General features: G+C 45.9%; 1 protein-coding gene across 2 annotated transcripts in view; it reads left to right on the forward strand.

Moving 5' to 3' along the window:
* Positions 1 to 15,792, forward strand: part of LOC109880914 (neuropilin-2) — a 189,082-nt gene extending 173,290 nt beyond the window's left edge. The window contains exons 17-19 of one of the 2 annotated variants that reach the window (XM_031806318.1): positions 6,890 to 6,952; positions 9,974 to 10,239; positions 10,422 to 15,792. In XM_031806318.1, coding sequence (XP_031662178.1) covers positions 6,890 to 6,952; positions 9,974 to 10,239; positions 10,422 to 10,433 — 341 coding nt within the window. In that variant the 3' untranslated portion in view covers positions 10,434 to 15,792. Of the gene's footprint in view, positions 1 to 6,889; positions 6,953 to 9,973 lie in introns of both variants that reach the window. The other variant, XM_031806317.1, reaches the window with a different exon arrangement.
* The last annotated feature ends 1,840 nt before the right edge of the window (positions 15,793 to 17,632 follow it).

Consider the following 17,632-nt stretch of genomic DNA (forward strand, 5'->3'; position numbering starts at 1 on the left):
AGGAAGTAGCCACCCTTTGCATTGATGACAGCTTTTCACACTCTTGGCATTCTCTCAACCAGCTTCATGAGGTAGTCACCTGGAATGCATTTCAAGTAACAGGTGTGCCTTGTTAAAAGTTAATTTGTGGAATGTCCTTCCTTTTTAATGCATTTGAGCCAATCAGTTGTGTTGTGACAAGGTAGGGGTGGTATACAGAACATTTCAAGAACTTTGAATGTTTCTTCTTTGAAAGTGTCTTCAAGTGCAAAAACCATCCAGCGCTACGATGAAACTGACTGTCATGAGGACCGCCTCAGGAAAGAAAGACCCAGAGTTACCTCTGCTGCAGAGGATAAGATCATTAGAGTTAACTGGCTCTCATGAGGACCGCCACAGGAAAGAAAGACCCAGAGTTACCTCTGCTGCAGAGGATAAGATCATTAGAGTTAACTGGCTCTCATGAGGACCGCCACAGGAAAGGAAGACCCAGAGTTACCTCTGCTGCAGAGGATAAGATCATTAGAGTTAACTGTCTCTCATGAGGACCGCCACAGGAAAGGAAGACCCAGAGTTACCTCTGCTGCAGAGGATAAGATCATTAGAGTTACCTGTCTCTCATGAGGACCACCACAGGAAAGGAAGACCCAGAGTTACCTTTGCTGCAGAGGATAAGTTCATTAGAGTTACTAGCCTCAGATTGAAGCCAAAATAAATGCTTCACAGAATTCAAGTAACAGACGCATCTCAACATCAACTATTCAGAAGAGACTGCGTGAATCAGGCCTTCATGGTTGAATTGCTGCAAAGAAACCACTACTAAAGGATACCAATAAGAAGAAGAGACTTGCTTGGGCCAAGAAACACAAGCAATGGACATTAGACCGGTGGAAATCTGTCCTTTGGATTGATGAGTCCAAATTAGAGATTTTTTTTCCTCCAACAGAAATCAGGGTCAAACAGGGAGAGATTGGGTTTGTTTGGCTTAAATCTGATTCTCTCCAAAAATCTTCTGTATACAAGAATGTAGAAAGAGATGGAAAGAGAGAGGGAGAGATCAAAGATAACCTTTTTTCTAACGAATGAAGATGGATGTTATTTCTCTGGAAGGAGGAAAAGGATTATGTTTCAAACACAGACACATGAAAGCTCTGGGTAGATGAACGGACTGGCAGGGTGGGAGAGAGACCGTCTGACCCAGCTCTGGGCAGACAGACGGACTGGCAGGGTGGGAGAGAGACCGTCTGACCCAGCTCTGGGCAGACAGACGGACTGGCAGATAGGGAGAGAGACCGTCTGACCCAGCTCTGGGCAGACAGACGGACTGGCGGGGAGGGAGAGAGAGAGAGAGACCGTCTGACCCAGCCCAGCAGGCCTAGTGTAAGGGACGTTCAGCACTCTCGATCTGTAGACTAATTGGACAACGATTGGTCCCCATGGCGTGGTATTCACAGAATGGATAACTAGCTAGATGGACATCTTGGATTCCATACTAATGGTTGACTGCTTTTTTACTCTGTAACAGAACCATGTTGTCGGGTCCCACTCTGTAACAGAACCATGTTGTCGGGTCTCACTCTGTAACAGAACCATGTTGTCGGGTCCCACTCTGTAACAGAACCATGTTGTCGGGTCCCACTCTGTAACAGAACCATGTTGTCGGGTCCCACTCTGTAACAGAACCATGTTGTCGGGTCCCACTCTGTAACAGAACCATGTTGTCGGGTCCCACTCTGTAACAGAACCATGTTGTTGGGTCCCACTCTGTAACAGAACCATGTTGTCGGGTCCCACTCTGTAACAGAACCATGTTGTCGGGTCCCACTCTGTAACAGAACCATGTTGTTGGGTCCTGTCTCATGTTCCACTCTGTAACAGAACCATGTTGTCGGGTCCTGTCTCGTGTTCCACTCTGTAACAGAACCATGTTGTCGGGTCCTGTCTCGTGTTCCACTCTGTTACAGAACCATGTTGTCGGGTCCTGTCTCGTGTTCCACTCTGTTACAGAACCATGTTGTCAGGTCCGGTCTCATGTCAAGTACAGTACATTTTGCCCACTGTATTTATAATGTACACATTTTCACCCCAGAAATGTACACATCCCTTTGAGGAGAGTATTTATTTTACGTAGATATTGCAGATTTTGTGTTTGTGTTGTACAGCTGTTTGATTTGTCCCAGCCAGCTCTCCGTTCCAGCTTCCTCCTATGATTTATATATCCACACAGCTCAAAGCCCTCGCAGTTCTAATCCATTACATTGTTTAATTTATCTACGTGCGTTTTATTTATGAACTGCCACTGAAGCAGTTTGTTTCTTTTTTTCGCTAACTTTTCGAATATTTGAAGAGAAAGAAATTGGCATGTTGTCACAAGGGCTTTTCAAATCAGCCAGGGCTGCCTGCTTCCCTTCCTACCCTGAGATGAGATGTGTTTAAAGTATTTTAATATTTATAATTAGTTAATGGACCTAATCATATTTATTAAGTCTACGGTAAGCATTTATGTCGACGGTAAGCCAAATGGCCCCCTATTCCCTATGTAGTACACTACATGGTCCCCTATTCCCTATATAGTGCACTACATGGTCCCCTATTCCCTATATAGTGCACTACATGGTCCCCTATTCCCTATATAGTGCACTACATGGTCCCCTATTCCCTATGTAGTACACTACATGGCCCCCTATTCCCTATGTAGTACACTACATGGTCCCCTATTCCCTATGTAGTGCACTGCATGGCCCCCTATTCCCTATGTAGTACACTACATGGCCCCCTATTCCCTATGTAGTACACTGCATGGCCCCCTATTCCCTATGTAATGGACTATCAAGCCCTGGTCAAAACAAGTAAACTATATGGAGAATAGGTTGCCATTTGTGATGCCCCCTCCTCACAGTCATATCATTGGGATGTGTTGAAGGCACTGTAAGGACCCATACCAGACTGGTGTTGAAGGCACTGTAAGGACCCATGCCAGACTGGTGTTGAAGGTACTATAAAGACCCATACCAGACTGGTGTTGAAGGTACTGTAAAGACCCATTCCAATCTGGTGTTGAAGGTACTGTAAAGCCCCATACCAGACTGGTGTTGAAGGTACTGTAAGGACCCATACCAGACTGGCGTTGAAGGTACTGTAAAGACCCATACCAGACTAGTGTTGAAGTGTAAAGGAAGGTTCTATAAAGACCCATGCCAGACTGGGGTTGAAGGTACTATAAAGACGCATACCAGACTGGTGTTGAAGGGTTCAGGAAGGTTTTATAAAGATCCATACCAGACTGTTGTTGAAGGGTACAGGAAGGTTCTATAAAGACCCATACCAGACTGTTGTTGAAGGGTATAGGAACGTTTTATAAAGACCCATACCAGAATGGTGTTGAAGGGTACAGGAAGGTTCTATAAAGACCCATACCAGACTGGTGTTGAAAGTACTATAAAGACCCATACCAGAATGGAGTTGAAGGGTACAGGAAGGTTCTATAAAGACCCATACCAGACTGGTGTTGAAGGTACTATAAAGACCCATACCAGACTGGTGTTGAAGGGTACAGGAAGGTTCTATAAAGACCCACACCAGACTGGTGTTGAAGGGTACAGGAAGGTTCTATAAAGACCCATACCAGACTGGTGTTGAAGGGTACAGGAAGGTTCTATAAAGACCCACACCAGACTGGTGTTGAAGGGTACAGGAAGGTACTATAAAGACCCATACCAGACTGGTGTTGAAAGTACTGTAAGGACCCATACCAGACTAGTGTTGAAAATACTGTAAGGACCCTTACCAGACTGGTGTTGAAGTGTAAAGGAAGGTTCTATAAAGACCCATACCAGACTGGTGTTGAAGGGTACAGGAAGGTTTTCTAAAGATCCATACCAGACTGGTGTTGAAGGGTACAGGAAGGTTCTATAAAGACCCATACCAGACTGTTGTTGAAGGGTACAGGAAGGTTCTATAAGGATCCATACCAGACTGTTGTTGAAGGGTACAGGAAGGTTCTATAAGGATCCATACCAGACTGTTGTTGAAGGGTATAGGAAAGTTTTATAAAGACCCATATCAGAATGGTGTTGAAGGGTGCAGGAAGGTTCTATAAAGACCCATACCAGAATGGTGTTGAAGGGTACAGGAAGGTTCTATAAAGACCCATACCAGACTGGTGTTGAAGGGTACAGGAAGGATCTATAAAGACCCACACCAGACTGGTGTTGAAGGTACTATAAAGACCCATACCAGACTGGTGTTGAAGGCACTGTAAAGACCCATACCAGACTGGTGTTGAAGGTACTGTAAGGACCCATACCAGACTGGCGTTGAAGGTACTGTAAAGACCCATACCAGACTGGTGTTGAAGTGTAAAGGAAGGTTCTATAAAGACCCATGCCAGACTGGGGTTGAAGGTACTATAAAGACCCATACCAGACTGGTGTTGAAGGGTACAGGAAGGTTCTATAAAGACCCATACCAGACTGTTGTTGAAGGGTATAGGAAAGTTTTATAAAGACCCACACCAGACTGGTGTTGAAGGATATAGGAAGGATCTATAAAGACCCACACCAGACTGGTGTTGAAGGTACTATAAAGACCCACACCAGACTGGTGTTGAAGGGTACAGGAAGGATCTATAAAGACCCACACCAGACTGGTGTTGAAGGTACTATAAAGACCCACACCAGACTGGTGTTGAAGGGTACAGGAAGGTTTTATAAAGACCCACACCAGACTGGTGTTGAAGGGTACAGGAAGGTTCTATAAAGACCCACACCAGACTGGTGTTGAAGGGTACAGGAAGGTTCTATAAAGACCCACACCAGACTGGTGTTGAAGGCACTGTAAAGACCCATACCAGACTGGTGTTGAAGGTACTGTAAAGACCCATACCAGACTGGTGTTGAAGGGTGCAGGAAGGTTCTATAAAGACCCACACCAGACTGGTGTTGAAGGTATTATAAAGACCCATACCAGACTGGTGTTGAAGGGTACAGGAAGGATCTATAAAGACCCACACCAGACTGGTGTTGAAGGTATTATAAAGACCCACACCAGACTGGTGTTGAAGGTATTATAAAGACCCACACCAGACTGGTGTTGAAGGTATTATAAAGACCCACACCAGACTGGTGTTGAAGGGTATAGGAAGGTTCTATAAAGACCCACACCAGACTGGTGTTGAAGGGTATAGGAAGGTTCTATAAAGACCCATACCAGACTGGTGTTGAAGGTATATAAAGACCCACACCAGACTGGTGTTGAAGGGTATAGGAAGGTTCTATAAAGACCCACACCAGACTGGTGTTGAAGGGTATAGGAAGGTTCTATAAAGACCCATACCAGACTGGTGTTGAAGGTATTATAAAGACCCACACCAGACTGGTGTTGAAGGGTATAGGAAGGTTCTATAAAGACCCACACCAGACTGGTGTTGAAGGGTATAGGAAGGTTCTATAAAGACCCATACCAGACTGGTGTTGAAGGTATTATAAAGACCCACACCAGACTGGTGTTGAAGGTATTATAAAGACCCACACCAGACTGGTGTTGAAGGTATTATAAAGACCCACACCAGACTGGTGTTGAAGGGTACAGGAAGGTTCTGTTAAAAGCATGTAATGAGACAGATTCTTCACGATGTAAATTTATGTTTCTCTTCTGTTTTTGTTCTCACTGTTCTTAAATACTGTTTGAAACAATGAATCATAAATACAAACTTTTTTTTAAAAATGATGTCAAAGATTCAAAAACCCAACTAGTAGAAAGGGTGTTTAGGTGAATCTGCTATTTTGGATGTCAGAGGCCTCTTTCCTCTGTCGCATTTCCCTTTTCCTAACTTCGGGCTGATGACGGAGCCTGATTGTGTTTGTCACTCACCTGTGTGTCACTCACCTGTGTGTCACTCACCTGTGTGTCGCTCACCTGTGTGTCGCTCACCTGTGTGTCGCTCACCTGTGTGTCGCTCACCTGTGTGTCGCTCACCTGTGTGTCGCTCACCTGTGTGTCACTCACCTGTGTGTCGCTCACCTGTGTTTCGCTCACCTGTGTGTCACTCACCTGTGTGTCACTCACCTGTGTGTCACTCACCTGTGTGTCACTCACCTGTGTGTCGCTCACCTGTGTGTCACTCACCTGTGTGTCACTCACCTGTGTGTCGCTCACCTGTGTGTCACTCACCTGTGTGTCACTCACCTGTGTGTCACTCACCTGTGTGTCACTCACCTGTGTGTCGCTCACCTGTGTGTCACTCACCTGTGTGTCACTCACCTGTGTGTCACTCACCTGTGTGTCACTCACCTGTGTGTCGTTCACCTGTGTGTCACTCACCTGTGTGTCACTCACCTGTGTGCACTTTGCTTGTCCTCCTTGTGAATGTGGGGATGTTGACCATGATTGTCCTTTTTATCTGTGAACTACGTTACCCATACTGCACCACAGCCTGTTTCAAAACATATAAGGAATATTTTAGCCTGTTGAATTTCACGGTCTTGGAAATATTATATTGTGCTATTGGGATGTGCTAATAAAGAGATATTTTTTTATACAACATGTTTGTGTTTCTCTTAAAGCATTGTCTCTCTGTCTCTCTCTCTCTCTCATTTAGTTTGTGAGAAAATATTTGAAGGTTTCACGTTGATTTACCACGTACTGTAATGGAAGCTGTGTCGTAACCCTGTGTGAATGAATGGTCACATTATAGTACACAAATGTACTGTACTGTAATGGAAGCTGTGTCCTAACCCTGTGTGAATGAATGGTCACTTTATAGTACACAAATGTGTTGCAATATCCCTTTTTCTTTCTCATCCTGTTATTCATGTAGATTTTCAAGTGTAAAACCATTGTTTTTTTTTCTCACCACCTCTAGTTCTTTCTCATAGAAACGTTATGAGCTGAGTTATTGTATGTTTTACAGACCGGAGGCCTATTGACTCTGGAAATAAACCACTTTACAACGGCAGAGAACGAATGAATGGAGGTAGGATACTCCATCCCTATCTCTCTCTCTCTCTCTCCCTCTGTCTCTGTCTCTCTCTCTCTCTCTCTCTCTCTCTCTCTCTCTCTCTCTCTCTCTCTCTCTCTCTCTGTCTCTCTGTCTCTCTCTCTCTGTCTCTCTGTCTCTCTCTCTCTCTCTCTCTCTCTCTCTCTCTCTCTCTCTCTCTCTGTCTCTGTCTCTCTCTCATTCTCTCTCTCACTGTCTGTCTATCTCCCTCTCTCTCTCTCTCTCTCTTCTCTCTCTCTCTCTCTCTCTCTCTCTCTCTCTCTCTCTCTCTCTCTCTCTCTCTCTCTCTCTCTCGCTGTCTGTCTCCCTCTCTCTGTCTGTCTCTGTCTCTACCCTATACACAACAACAATGTTTCCTCTCCATCAGTAAGGAACAGACTAGATTTACACTTTGTGTGTGTTTGTGTCTGCAAATATGTGTGTGTATGTGTGTATGTGTGTCTGTGTCTGCAAATGTGTGTGTGTGTGTGTTTGTGTCTGTCTATATAAACCACACGCTAGAGGTAATTACAAATAGGTTTGTTAATGTGTCTACATTCACTGCTTTAATTAGCTACAGCCATCCAACCAAGAGACAATGCACTGTCATCCAACCAAATGAACATACACCCTGCATCCCAAATGGCACGCTATTCCGTATGTAGTGAACTACTTTTGCGCGTATGGGCCCTAGAGACAACAACACACTGTTATCCAATCAGAGACAACACATTGTAATCCAACCAGAGACGGTTATCCAGCCAGAGACAACACACTGTTATCCAACCAGAGACTGTTATCCAACCAGAGACTGTTATCCAATCAAAGACAACACGCTGTTATCCAACCAGAGACAACACACTGTTATCCAATCAGAGACTGTTATCCAACCAGAGACTGTTATCCAACCAGAGACTGTTATCCAATCAAAGACAACACGCTGTTATCCAATCAGAGACAACACACTGTTATCCAATCAGAGACAACACACTGTTATCCAATCAGAGACTGTTATCCAATCAGAGACAACACATTGTAATCCAACCAGAGACTGTTATCCAACCAGAGACAACACACTGTTATCCAATCAGAGACTGTTATCCAATCAGAGACTGTTATCCAACCAGAGACAACACACTGTTATCCAACCAGAGACTGTTATCCAATCAGAGACAACACATTGTAATCCAACCAGAGACTGTTATCCAACCAGAGACAACACACTGTTATCCAACCAGAGACTGTTATCCAATCAGAGACAACACACTGTTATCCAACCAGAGACTGTTATCCAACCAGAGACTGTTATCAAATCAGAGACACCACACTGTTATCCAATCGGAGACAACACACTGTTATCCAATCAGAGACAACACACTGTTATCCAACCAGAGAGAACACACTGTTATCCAATCAGAGACTGTTATCCAACCAGAGAATGTTATCCAACCAGAGACTGTTATCCAATCAGAGACAACACGCTGTTATCCAATCAGAGACAACACATTGTAATCCAACCAGAGACAACACACGGTTATCCAACCAGAGACTGTTATCCAATCAGAGACAACACGCTGTTATCCAATCAGAGACAACACATTGTAATCCAACCAGAGACAACACGCTGTTATCCAATCAGAGAAAACACACTGTTATCCAATCAGAGACAACACATTGTTATCCAATCAGAGACAACACACTGTTATCCATCCAGAGCATGCTGACCTGTTCAGTATAGAACTACATTATACTGACCTGTCCAGTAGATAACTACATTAAACTGACCTGTCCAGTAGATAACTACATTATAATGACCTGTCCAGCATATAACTACATTATACTGACCTGTCCAGTATATAACTACATTATACTGACCTGTCCAGTATATAACTACATTATAATGACCTGTCCAGTATATAACTACATAATGCTGACCTGTCCAGTATATAGGTAACTGACCTGTCCTTTATATAGGTAACTGACCTGTCCGTTATATAGGTAACAGACCTGTCCTTTATATATGTAACTGACCTGTCCTTTATATAGGTAACTAACCTGTCCTTTATATAGGTAACTGACCTGTCCAGTATATAGGTAACTGACCTGTCCAGTATATAACTACATTATACTGACCTGTCCAATATATAGGTAACTGACCTGTCCAGCATATAACTACATTATACTGACCTGTCAAGTATATAGGTAACTGACCTGTCCTTTATATAGGTAACTGACCTGTCCGTTATATAGGTAACTGACCTGTCCTTTATATAGGTAACTGACCTTTCCTTTATATAGGTAACTGACCTGTCCTTTATATAGGTAACTGACTTGTCCTTTATATAGGTAACTGACCTGTCCAGTATATAGGTAACTGACCTGTCCTTTATATAGGTAACTGACCTGTCCTTTATATGGGTAACTGACTTGTCCTTTATATAGGTAACTAACCTGTCCAGTATATAGGTAACTGACCTGTCCTTTATATAGGTAACTGACCTGTCCTTTATATGGGTAACTGACTTGTCCTTTATATAGGGAACTGACTTGTCCTTTATATAGGTAACTGACCTGTCCAGTATATAGGTAACTGACCTGTCCAGTATATAGGTAACTGACCTGTCCTTTATATAGGTAACTGACCTGTCCTTTATATGGGTAACTGACCTGTCCAGTATATAGGGAACTGACTTGTCCTTTATATAGGTACCTATATAAATGCAAATGAAGTACTTAAAAATCATACAATGTGATTTTCTAGATTTTTGTTTTAGATTCCGTCTCTCACAGTTGAAGTGTACCTATGATAAAAATTACAGACCTCTACATGCTTTGTAAGTAGGAACACCTGCAAAATCGGCAGTGTATCAAATACTTGTTCTCCCCACTGTAGGTAACTGACTTGTCCAGTATATAGGTATATATACATGTGACCTTTTCCATATATGAACGTCCTCATGTCAAAAAGGTTTCTAATTTGATCTGAATGATTGTTCCTCCTCTGTGTCTCCTCGTCAGGTTTCCCGTTCCCAGAGTGGAGTACCCCTGGCCCGTCCATGGACCCCCCTGTGACACGTGTCTCTGAGAAGGACAACTCGTGGCTGTACACCCTGGATCCTATCCTGGTCACCATCATCGTCATGTCTTCCCTGGGCGTGCTGCTAGGGGCGGTGTGTGGCGGCCTGCTGCTCTACTGCACCTGCTACTACAGCGGCCTGTCGTCACGGAGCTCCACCACATTGGAGAACTACAACTTTGAGCTGTACGACGGGATCAAACACAAGGTGAAGATCAACCAGCAACGCTGCTGCTCCGAGGCCTAGGGCTGTTTAAGGCGCTGGGAGGTCTTGTGCTTCAAGCCCTAAGGCTTTCCCAACTCAAGGACCTTAACTTAAAGCGTGACGAACAGAGAGACACACGCTAAACCCTTTTCCCCTCCTCTCGGGGGTCTCTTCTCTGCCTGCAGGAGAGACCCTGATCAATCAAAGCTTGTGAATGAACCACACTTACCTGCCATGATGCCACACGTACTGGCCACTGGATCACAGCAGTCTGGGCCTGGACCAGAACCCCTACTGTCAGCCTGGGTTTGGACCCTAAACCCCTACTGCAGCAGTCTGGGCCTGGACCAGAACCCCTACTGTCAGTCTGGGGTTGCACCCTAAACCCCTACTGCAGCAGTCTGGGCCTGGACCAGAACCCCTACTGTCAGTCTGGGGTTGCACCCTAAACCCCTACTGCAGCAGACTGGGACTGGACCCAAAAACCCGTCTAGGACCGAACCTCTCAGAGCTGTCATGTAGCCAGTGGACCATTCAGTGGGTGCTGAACAATATCAAAACATATCAATCTAATGCCTATCCCAAAAAAAAGATGAAAAGAAAATGAATCTAGATTTGTAAAGAAGAAAAGAAGAAGACATTTTGTTGTTTGTGTTTTTGGTTCTGATGGACGTTAGAATATGAGTGGAATTATTGCCAGGAAGGTTTTTTAGAATGTGATTCTAGCTTGTAAGACAGCTCTCGGCTTGCTCTCGCCTGCCTGCATTATGTGAAAACAGTGGCATAGAGTATCGTGGACAGTTTTTTAAGTTCAGTTGAAGAACATGTGTCTTTATTATGATCAGCTTCAGTTGTATCGCTCTGTAGACCAATCCCTCGTTCTCATTTTTAGACTTCAGTGTGTCAATAGTTGAACTTTTTTTTTTTGCCTTTCGCCTCAGTTCAGTTGAGTTGAGTTCATCTGTTATGGCGTGTTTCTGTTTTTCCAGACTGTTCCTTTAAAAAGGAAGACGAAGAGAAAGAAAGAAAAGACAACTTCATCTAACATGACATGAGACGTTCGTTAAGTTACTTAAAGTTGGAAGGAGTATCATGATTGTCTCTTGCTTTTTTTGCCTGTGTGATGATCTATAACACATGGTGTGTTGCGCTGTGTGAAACATTATGATTGTTTTATTGCACCCTATGGATTGCTGAGAGAGAGAGAGACACAGCTATAGTTCACAGAGATCAGGAGTGTGAGAAGAGAAATAACTCTCACCAGCAGAGAGAGAGAGAGACAGAGACAGAAAGAGACAGAGAGAGAGACAGAGAGACAGAAAGAGAGACAGAGCGAGAGAAAGAGAATCCTATCATCTTTCCAGACTACTTTAACTCCACACTTCCCTAAAGAAGAAAGCTCTCAAAGAAAACAAAAGAAAGGACACACAATTGAGCCTTAAGCTAACTGTTATTGGAAGAGAGCCATGCGTAGGGAAGCTAGCGACAGATCGATCTATCCTGGAGTAGAGAGACAGAGAGCCATGCGTAGGGAAGCTAGCGACAGATCAATCTATCCTGGAGTAGAGAGACAGAGAGCCATGCGTAGGGAAGCTAGCGACAGATCAATCTATCCTGGAGTAGAGAGACAGAGAGCCATGCGTAGAGACGCTAGCGACAGATCGATCTATCCTGGAGTAGAGAGACAGAGAGCCATGCGTAGAGACGCTAGCGACAGATCAATCTATCCTGGAGTAGAGAGACAGAGAGCCATGCGTAGGGAAGCTAGCGACGGATCGATCTATCCTGGAGTAGAGAGACAGAGAGCCATGCGTAGAGACGCTAGCGACAGATCGATCTATCCTGGAGTAGAGAGACAGAGAGCCATGCGTAGAGACGCTAGCGACAGATCGATCTATCCTGGAGTAGAGAGACAGAGAGCCATGTGTAGGGAAGCTAGCGACAGATCGATCTATCCTGGAGTAGAGAGACAGAGAGCCATGCGTAGGGAAGCTAGCGACAGATCGATCTATCCTGGAGTAGAGAGACAGAGAGCCATGCGTAGAGACGCTAGCGACAGATCGATCTATCCTGGAGTAGAGAGACAGAGAGCCATGCGTAGAGACGCTAGCGACAGATTGATCTATCCTGGAGTAGAGAGACAGAGAGCCATGCGTAGAGACGCTAGCGACAGATCGATCTATCCTGGAGTAGAGAGACAGAGAGCCATGCGTAGAGACGCTAGCGACAGATCGATCTATCCTGGAGTAGAGAAACAGAGAGCCATGCGTAGAGACGCTAGCGACAGATCGATCTATCCTGGAGTAGAGAGACAGAGAGCCATGCGTAGAGACGCTAGCGACAGATCGATCTATCCTGGAGTAGAGAGACAGAGAGCCATGCGTAGAGACGCTAGCGACAGATCGATCTATCCTGGAGTAGAGAGACAGAGAGCCATGTGTAGGGAAGCTAGCGACAGATCGATCTATCCTGGAGTAGAGAGACAGAGAGCCATGCGTAGAGACGCTAGCGACAGATTGATCTATCCTGGAGTAGAGAGACAGAGAGCCATGCGTAGAGACGCTAGCGACAGATCGATCTATCCTGGAGTAGAGAGACAGAGAGCCATGCGTAGAGACGCTAGCGACAGATCGATCTATCCTGGAGTAGAGAAACAGAGAGCCATGCGTAGAGACGCTAGCGACAGATCGATCTATCCTGGAGTAGAGAGACAGAGAGCCATGCGTAGAGACGCTAGCGACAGATCGATCTATCCTGGAGTAGAGAGACAGAGAGCCATGCGTAGAGACGCTAGCGACAGATCGATCTATCCTGGAGTAGAGAGACAGAGAGCCATGTGTAGGGAAGCTAGCGACAGATCGATCTATCCTGGAGTAGAGAGACAGAGAGCCATGCGTAGAGACGCTAGCGACAGATCGATCTATCCTGGAGTAGAGAGACAGAGAGCCATGTGTAGGGAAGCTAGCGACAGATCGATCTATCCTGGAGTAGAGAGACAGAGAGCCATGCGTAGGGAAGCTAGCGACGGATCGATCTATCCTGGAGTAGAGAGACAGAGAGCCATGCGTAGAGACGCTAGCGACAGATCGATCTATCCTGGAGTAGAGAGACAGAGAGCCATGCGTAGAGACGCTAGCGACAGATCGATCTATCCTGGAGTAGAGAGACAGAGAGCCATGCGTAGAGACGCTAGCGACAGATCGATCTATCCTGGAGTAGAGAGACAGAGAGCCATGCGTAGAGACGCTAGCGACAGATCGATCTATCCTGGAGTAGAGAGACAGAGAGCCATGCGTAGAGACGCTAGCGACAGATCGATCTATCCTGGAGTAGAGAAACAGAGAGCCATGCGTAGAGACGCTAGCGACAGATCGATCTATCCTGGAGTAGAGAGACAGAGAGCCATGCGTAGAGACGCTAGCGACAGATCGATCTATCCTGGAGTAGAGAGACAGAGAGCCATGCGTAGAGACGCTAGCGACAGATCGATCTATCCTGGAGTAGAGAGACAGAGAGCCATGTGTAGGGAAGCTAGCGACAGATCGATCTATCCTGGAGTAGAGAGACAGAGAGCCATGCGTAGAGACGCTAGCGACAGATCGATCTATCCTGGAGTAGAGAGACAGAGAGCCATGCGTAGGGAAGCTAGCGACAGATCGATCTATCCTGGAGTAGAGAGACAGAGAGCCATGCGTAGAGACGCTAGCGACAGATCGATCTATCCTGGAGTAGAGAGACAGAGAGCCATGCGTAGAGACGCTAGCGACAGATCGATCTATCCTGGAGTAGAGAGACAGAGAGCCATGCGTAGAGACGCTAGCGACAGATCGATCTATCCTGGAGTAGAGAGACAGAGAGCCATGTGTAGGGAAGCTAGCGACAGATCGATCTATCCTGGAGTAGAGAGACAGAGAGCCATGCGTAGAGACGCTAGCGACAGATCGATCTATCCTGGAGTAGAGAGACAGAGAGCCATGTGTAGGGAAGCTAGCGACAGATCGATCTATCCTGGAGTAGAGAGACAGAGAGCCATGCGTAGAGACGCTAGCGACAGATCGATCTATCCTGGAGTAGAGAGACAGAGAGCCATGTGTAGGGAAGCTAGCGACAGATCGATCTATCCTGGAGTAGAGAGACAGAGAGCCATGCGTAGAGACGCTAGCGACAGATCAATCTATCCTGGAGTAGAGAGACAGAGAGCCATGCGTAGAGACGCTAGCGACAGATCGATCTATCCTGGAGTAGAGAGACAGAGAGCCATGCGTAGAGACGCTAGCGACAGATCGATCTGGCGAGAGACAGAAAACCACCACTGGGGCCTTTGGGGACCTGACCGTATGCTAGTTTCTACATTCAGATTTTTTTTAAATATTCACTCCACTTTTCTGTTCTCTTCTTTTAATGTTACATGAGAACGAGTGTTAACCATAACCAGAGACATGTTTTTGTGTCAGGGTTGAGTTTAAAAAGAATAAAACATCTGAAATCTGGGTTGAGTTTTAGAATCGGTTTGGCCTCAAGCAAAGAGAAAAGAGGAAAGAGAGAGAGAGAGAGACTGTATGTCTCTTCCTCCATAGTTCAGTCCAGGAAGACTGCACCTCAGTGGGCCAAGCAGAACGTGGGATCGAGGTAGGAATTGAGGGAGCGAGGGAAGGAGGGAGGGAAGGAGAGAGGTAGGAAGGGAGTAAGGGAGGGAGAGAGAGAAAGGGAAGGAAGGAAGGGGGAAGGGAAGAAAGGAGGGAAAGGAGGGAGGGAGGCTGATTAGGAAGTGCTGAAAGGAGTGAGGGATGAGAAGAACTCAGCTTCCAGGGTGAAGGGATGGAGGATGGGAGGATGGGGCAGAGGACGGCAGAGGGCTGGGTGAAGGGAGGGAGGATGGGAGGATGGGGCAGAGGATGGCAGAGGGCTGGGTGAAGGGATGGAGGATGGGGCAGAGGGCTGGGTGAAGGGATGGAGGATGGGAAGATGGGGCAGAGGACGACAGAGGGCTGGGTGAAGGGAGGATGGGGCAGAGGACAGCAGAGGGCTGGGTGAAGGGAGGATGGGGCAGAGGACGGCAGAGGGCTGGGTGAAGGGAGGGAGGATGGGAGGATGGGGCAGAGGACGGCAGAGGGCTGGGTGAAGGGAGGGAGGATGGCAGAGGGCTGGAGATGGTGGTACATCCAGCTCCTTTTTCATTGGACTCTGTTGACTCTTTTCCAAGTGCCTTGGATCTCTCTTTCTAGGCCTGATTGAACTTTTCTAGGGAGCTGAGACATACATGCATCCCAAATGGAACCCTATTCCCTATTTAGTGCACTACTTTTGACCAGGGCCCATAGGGCTCTGTAATGCACGAGTGGTCAAGAGTAGTGCACTATATAGGGAATAGGGTGCAATGTGGGATGGGCCGTAGTATTACCTCTTCTGTCTGGGATGAGGGGGTGAGGCAGACATCTCTCTCTAACGGAGATCCTGTCACTGGTAACAGATTACTCTCCACTGTTGTTTGTAAGACTTTGTACAGAGATGTCGTTTTTTTTATTGCTATTATTATTTAATAAAGGATGAATAATATGGTTAGTGTTTGTGTTGTTGTCGTGGTGATCTTATCTGTTTCTAAGACAACACATTCACACACACACACACTCCTGATGTTACTAAGACAACACATACACACACACACACACTCCTGATGTTACTAAGACAACACACACATACACACTCCTGATGTTTCTAAGACAACACATACACACACACACACACACACTCCTGATGTTTCTAAGACAACATACACACACACACTCCTGATGTTTCTAAGACAACATACACACACACATACTCCTGATGTTTCTAAGACAACATACACACACACACTCCTGATGTTTCTAAGACAACATATACACACACTCCTGATGTTTCTAAGACAACATACACACACACACTCCTGATGTTTCTAAGTCATCATACACACATACACACACTCCTGATGTTACTAAGACAACATAAATACACACACTCCTGATGTTTCAAAGACAACATACACACACACACACACACACACTCCTGATGTTTCTAAGACAACATACACACACACACTTGATGTTTCTAAGACACCATACACACACACACTCCTGATGTTTCTAAGTCATCATACACACATACACACACTCCTGATGTTACTAAGACAACATACACACACACACACACACACTCCTGATGTTTCTAAGACAACATACACACACACACTCCTGATGTTTCTAAGTCATCATACACACATACACACACTCCTGATGTTACTAAGACAACATAAATACACACACTCCTGATGTTTCAAAGACAACATACACACACACACACACACACACTCCTGATGTTTCTAAGACAACATACACACACACACTTGATGTTTCTAAGACACCATACACACACACACTCCTGATGTTTCTAAGACATGGTGGGAGTGTATCTCTACTCTGACACTCCTTTCATGTTCATTCCCTTTCCCTCCTCGGTGGTGTGTGTGTATGTATGTGGGGGGCTGTGTGTGAGTGTGTGCCCCCCCCCACACACACAGTTGTATACACACACCATGCCAACCACACTCTCTCCCCTGAGTGAGGTGCGAAGGAGGGGGGCCTCTTTTAGCCAGTACCTAAATTGAGGGGGGGGGCCTCTAATAGCCAGTACCTTAGATTAAGAGGAGGGGGGGCCCCTAATAGCCAATACCTTAGATTAAGAGGAGGGGGGGGGGCTTTATTAGCCATTACCTTAGATTAAGAGGGGGGGGGGGGTCTCTATTAGCCAGTACCTACATTGAGGAGGGGGAACTCTATTAGCCAGTACCTTAGATTAAGAGGAGGAAGGGGGGCCCTCTATTAGCCAGTACCTAAATTGAGGACGGGGGCCTCTATTAGCTAGTACCTTAGTTTAGGAGGAAGGAGGAGGGGGGGCTCTGTTAGCCAGTATGTTACCTTAGGAGGGGCAGAGGGGCGCTCTATTAGCATGGACCTTAGATTAAGAGGAGGAGGGGGCCCTCTATTAGCCAGTACCTTAGATTAAGAGGAGGGGGGTCTCAATTAGCCAGTACCTTAGATTAAGAGGAGGGGGCCCTCAATTAGCCAGTACCTTAGATTAAGAGGAGGGGGCCCTCTATTAGCCAGTACCTTAGATTAAGAGGAGGGAGGGGCCCTCTATTAGCCAGTACCTTAGATTAAGAGGAGGAGGAGGGGGGTCTCAATTAGCCAGTACCTTAGATTAAGAGGAGGAGGAGGGGGTCTCAATTAGCCAGTACCTTAGATTAAGAGGAGGTAGGGGCCCTCTAATAGCCAGTACCTTAGATTAAGAGGAGGAGGAGGGGGGTCTCTATTAGCCAGTACCTTAGATTAAGGGGAGGGGGCCCTCTATTAGCCAGTAC

This window comes from Oncorhynchus kisutch, linkage group LG26, assembly GCF_002021735.2.
Source record: "Oncorhynchus kisutch isolate 150728-3 linkage group LG26, Okis_V2, whole genome shotgun sequence".
NCBI lineage: Eukaryota > Metazoa > Chordata > Actinopteri > Salmoniformes > Salmonidae > Oncorhynchus > Oncorhynchus kisutch.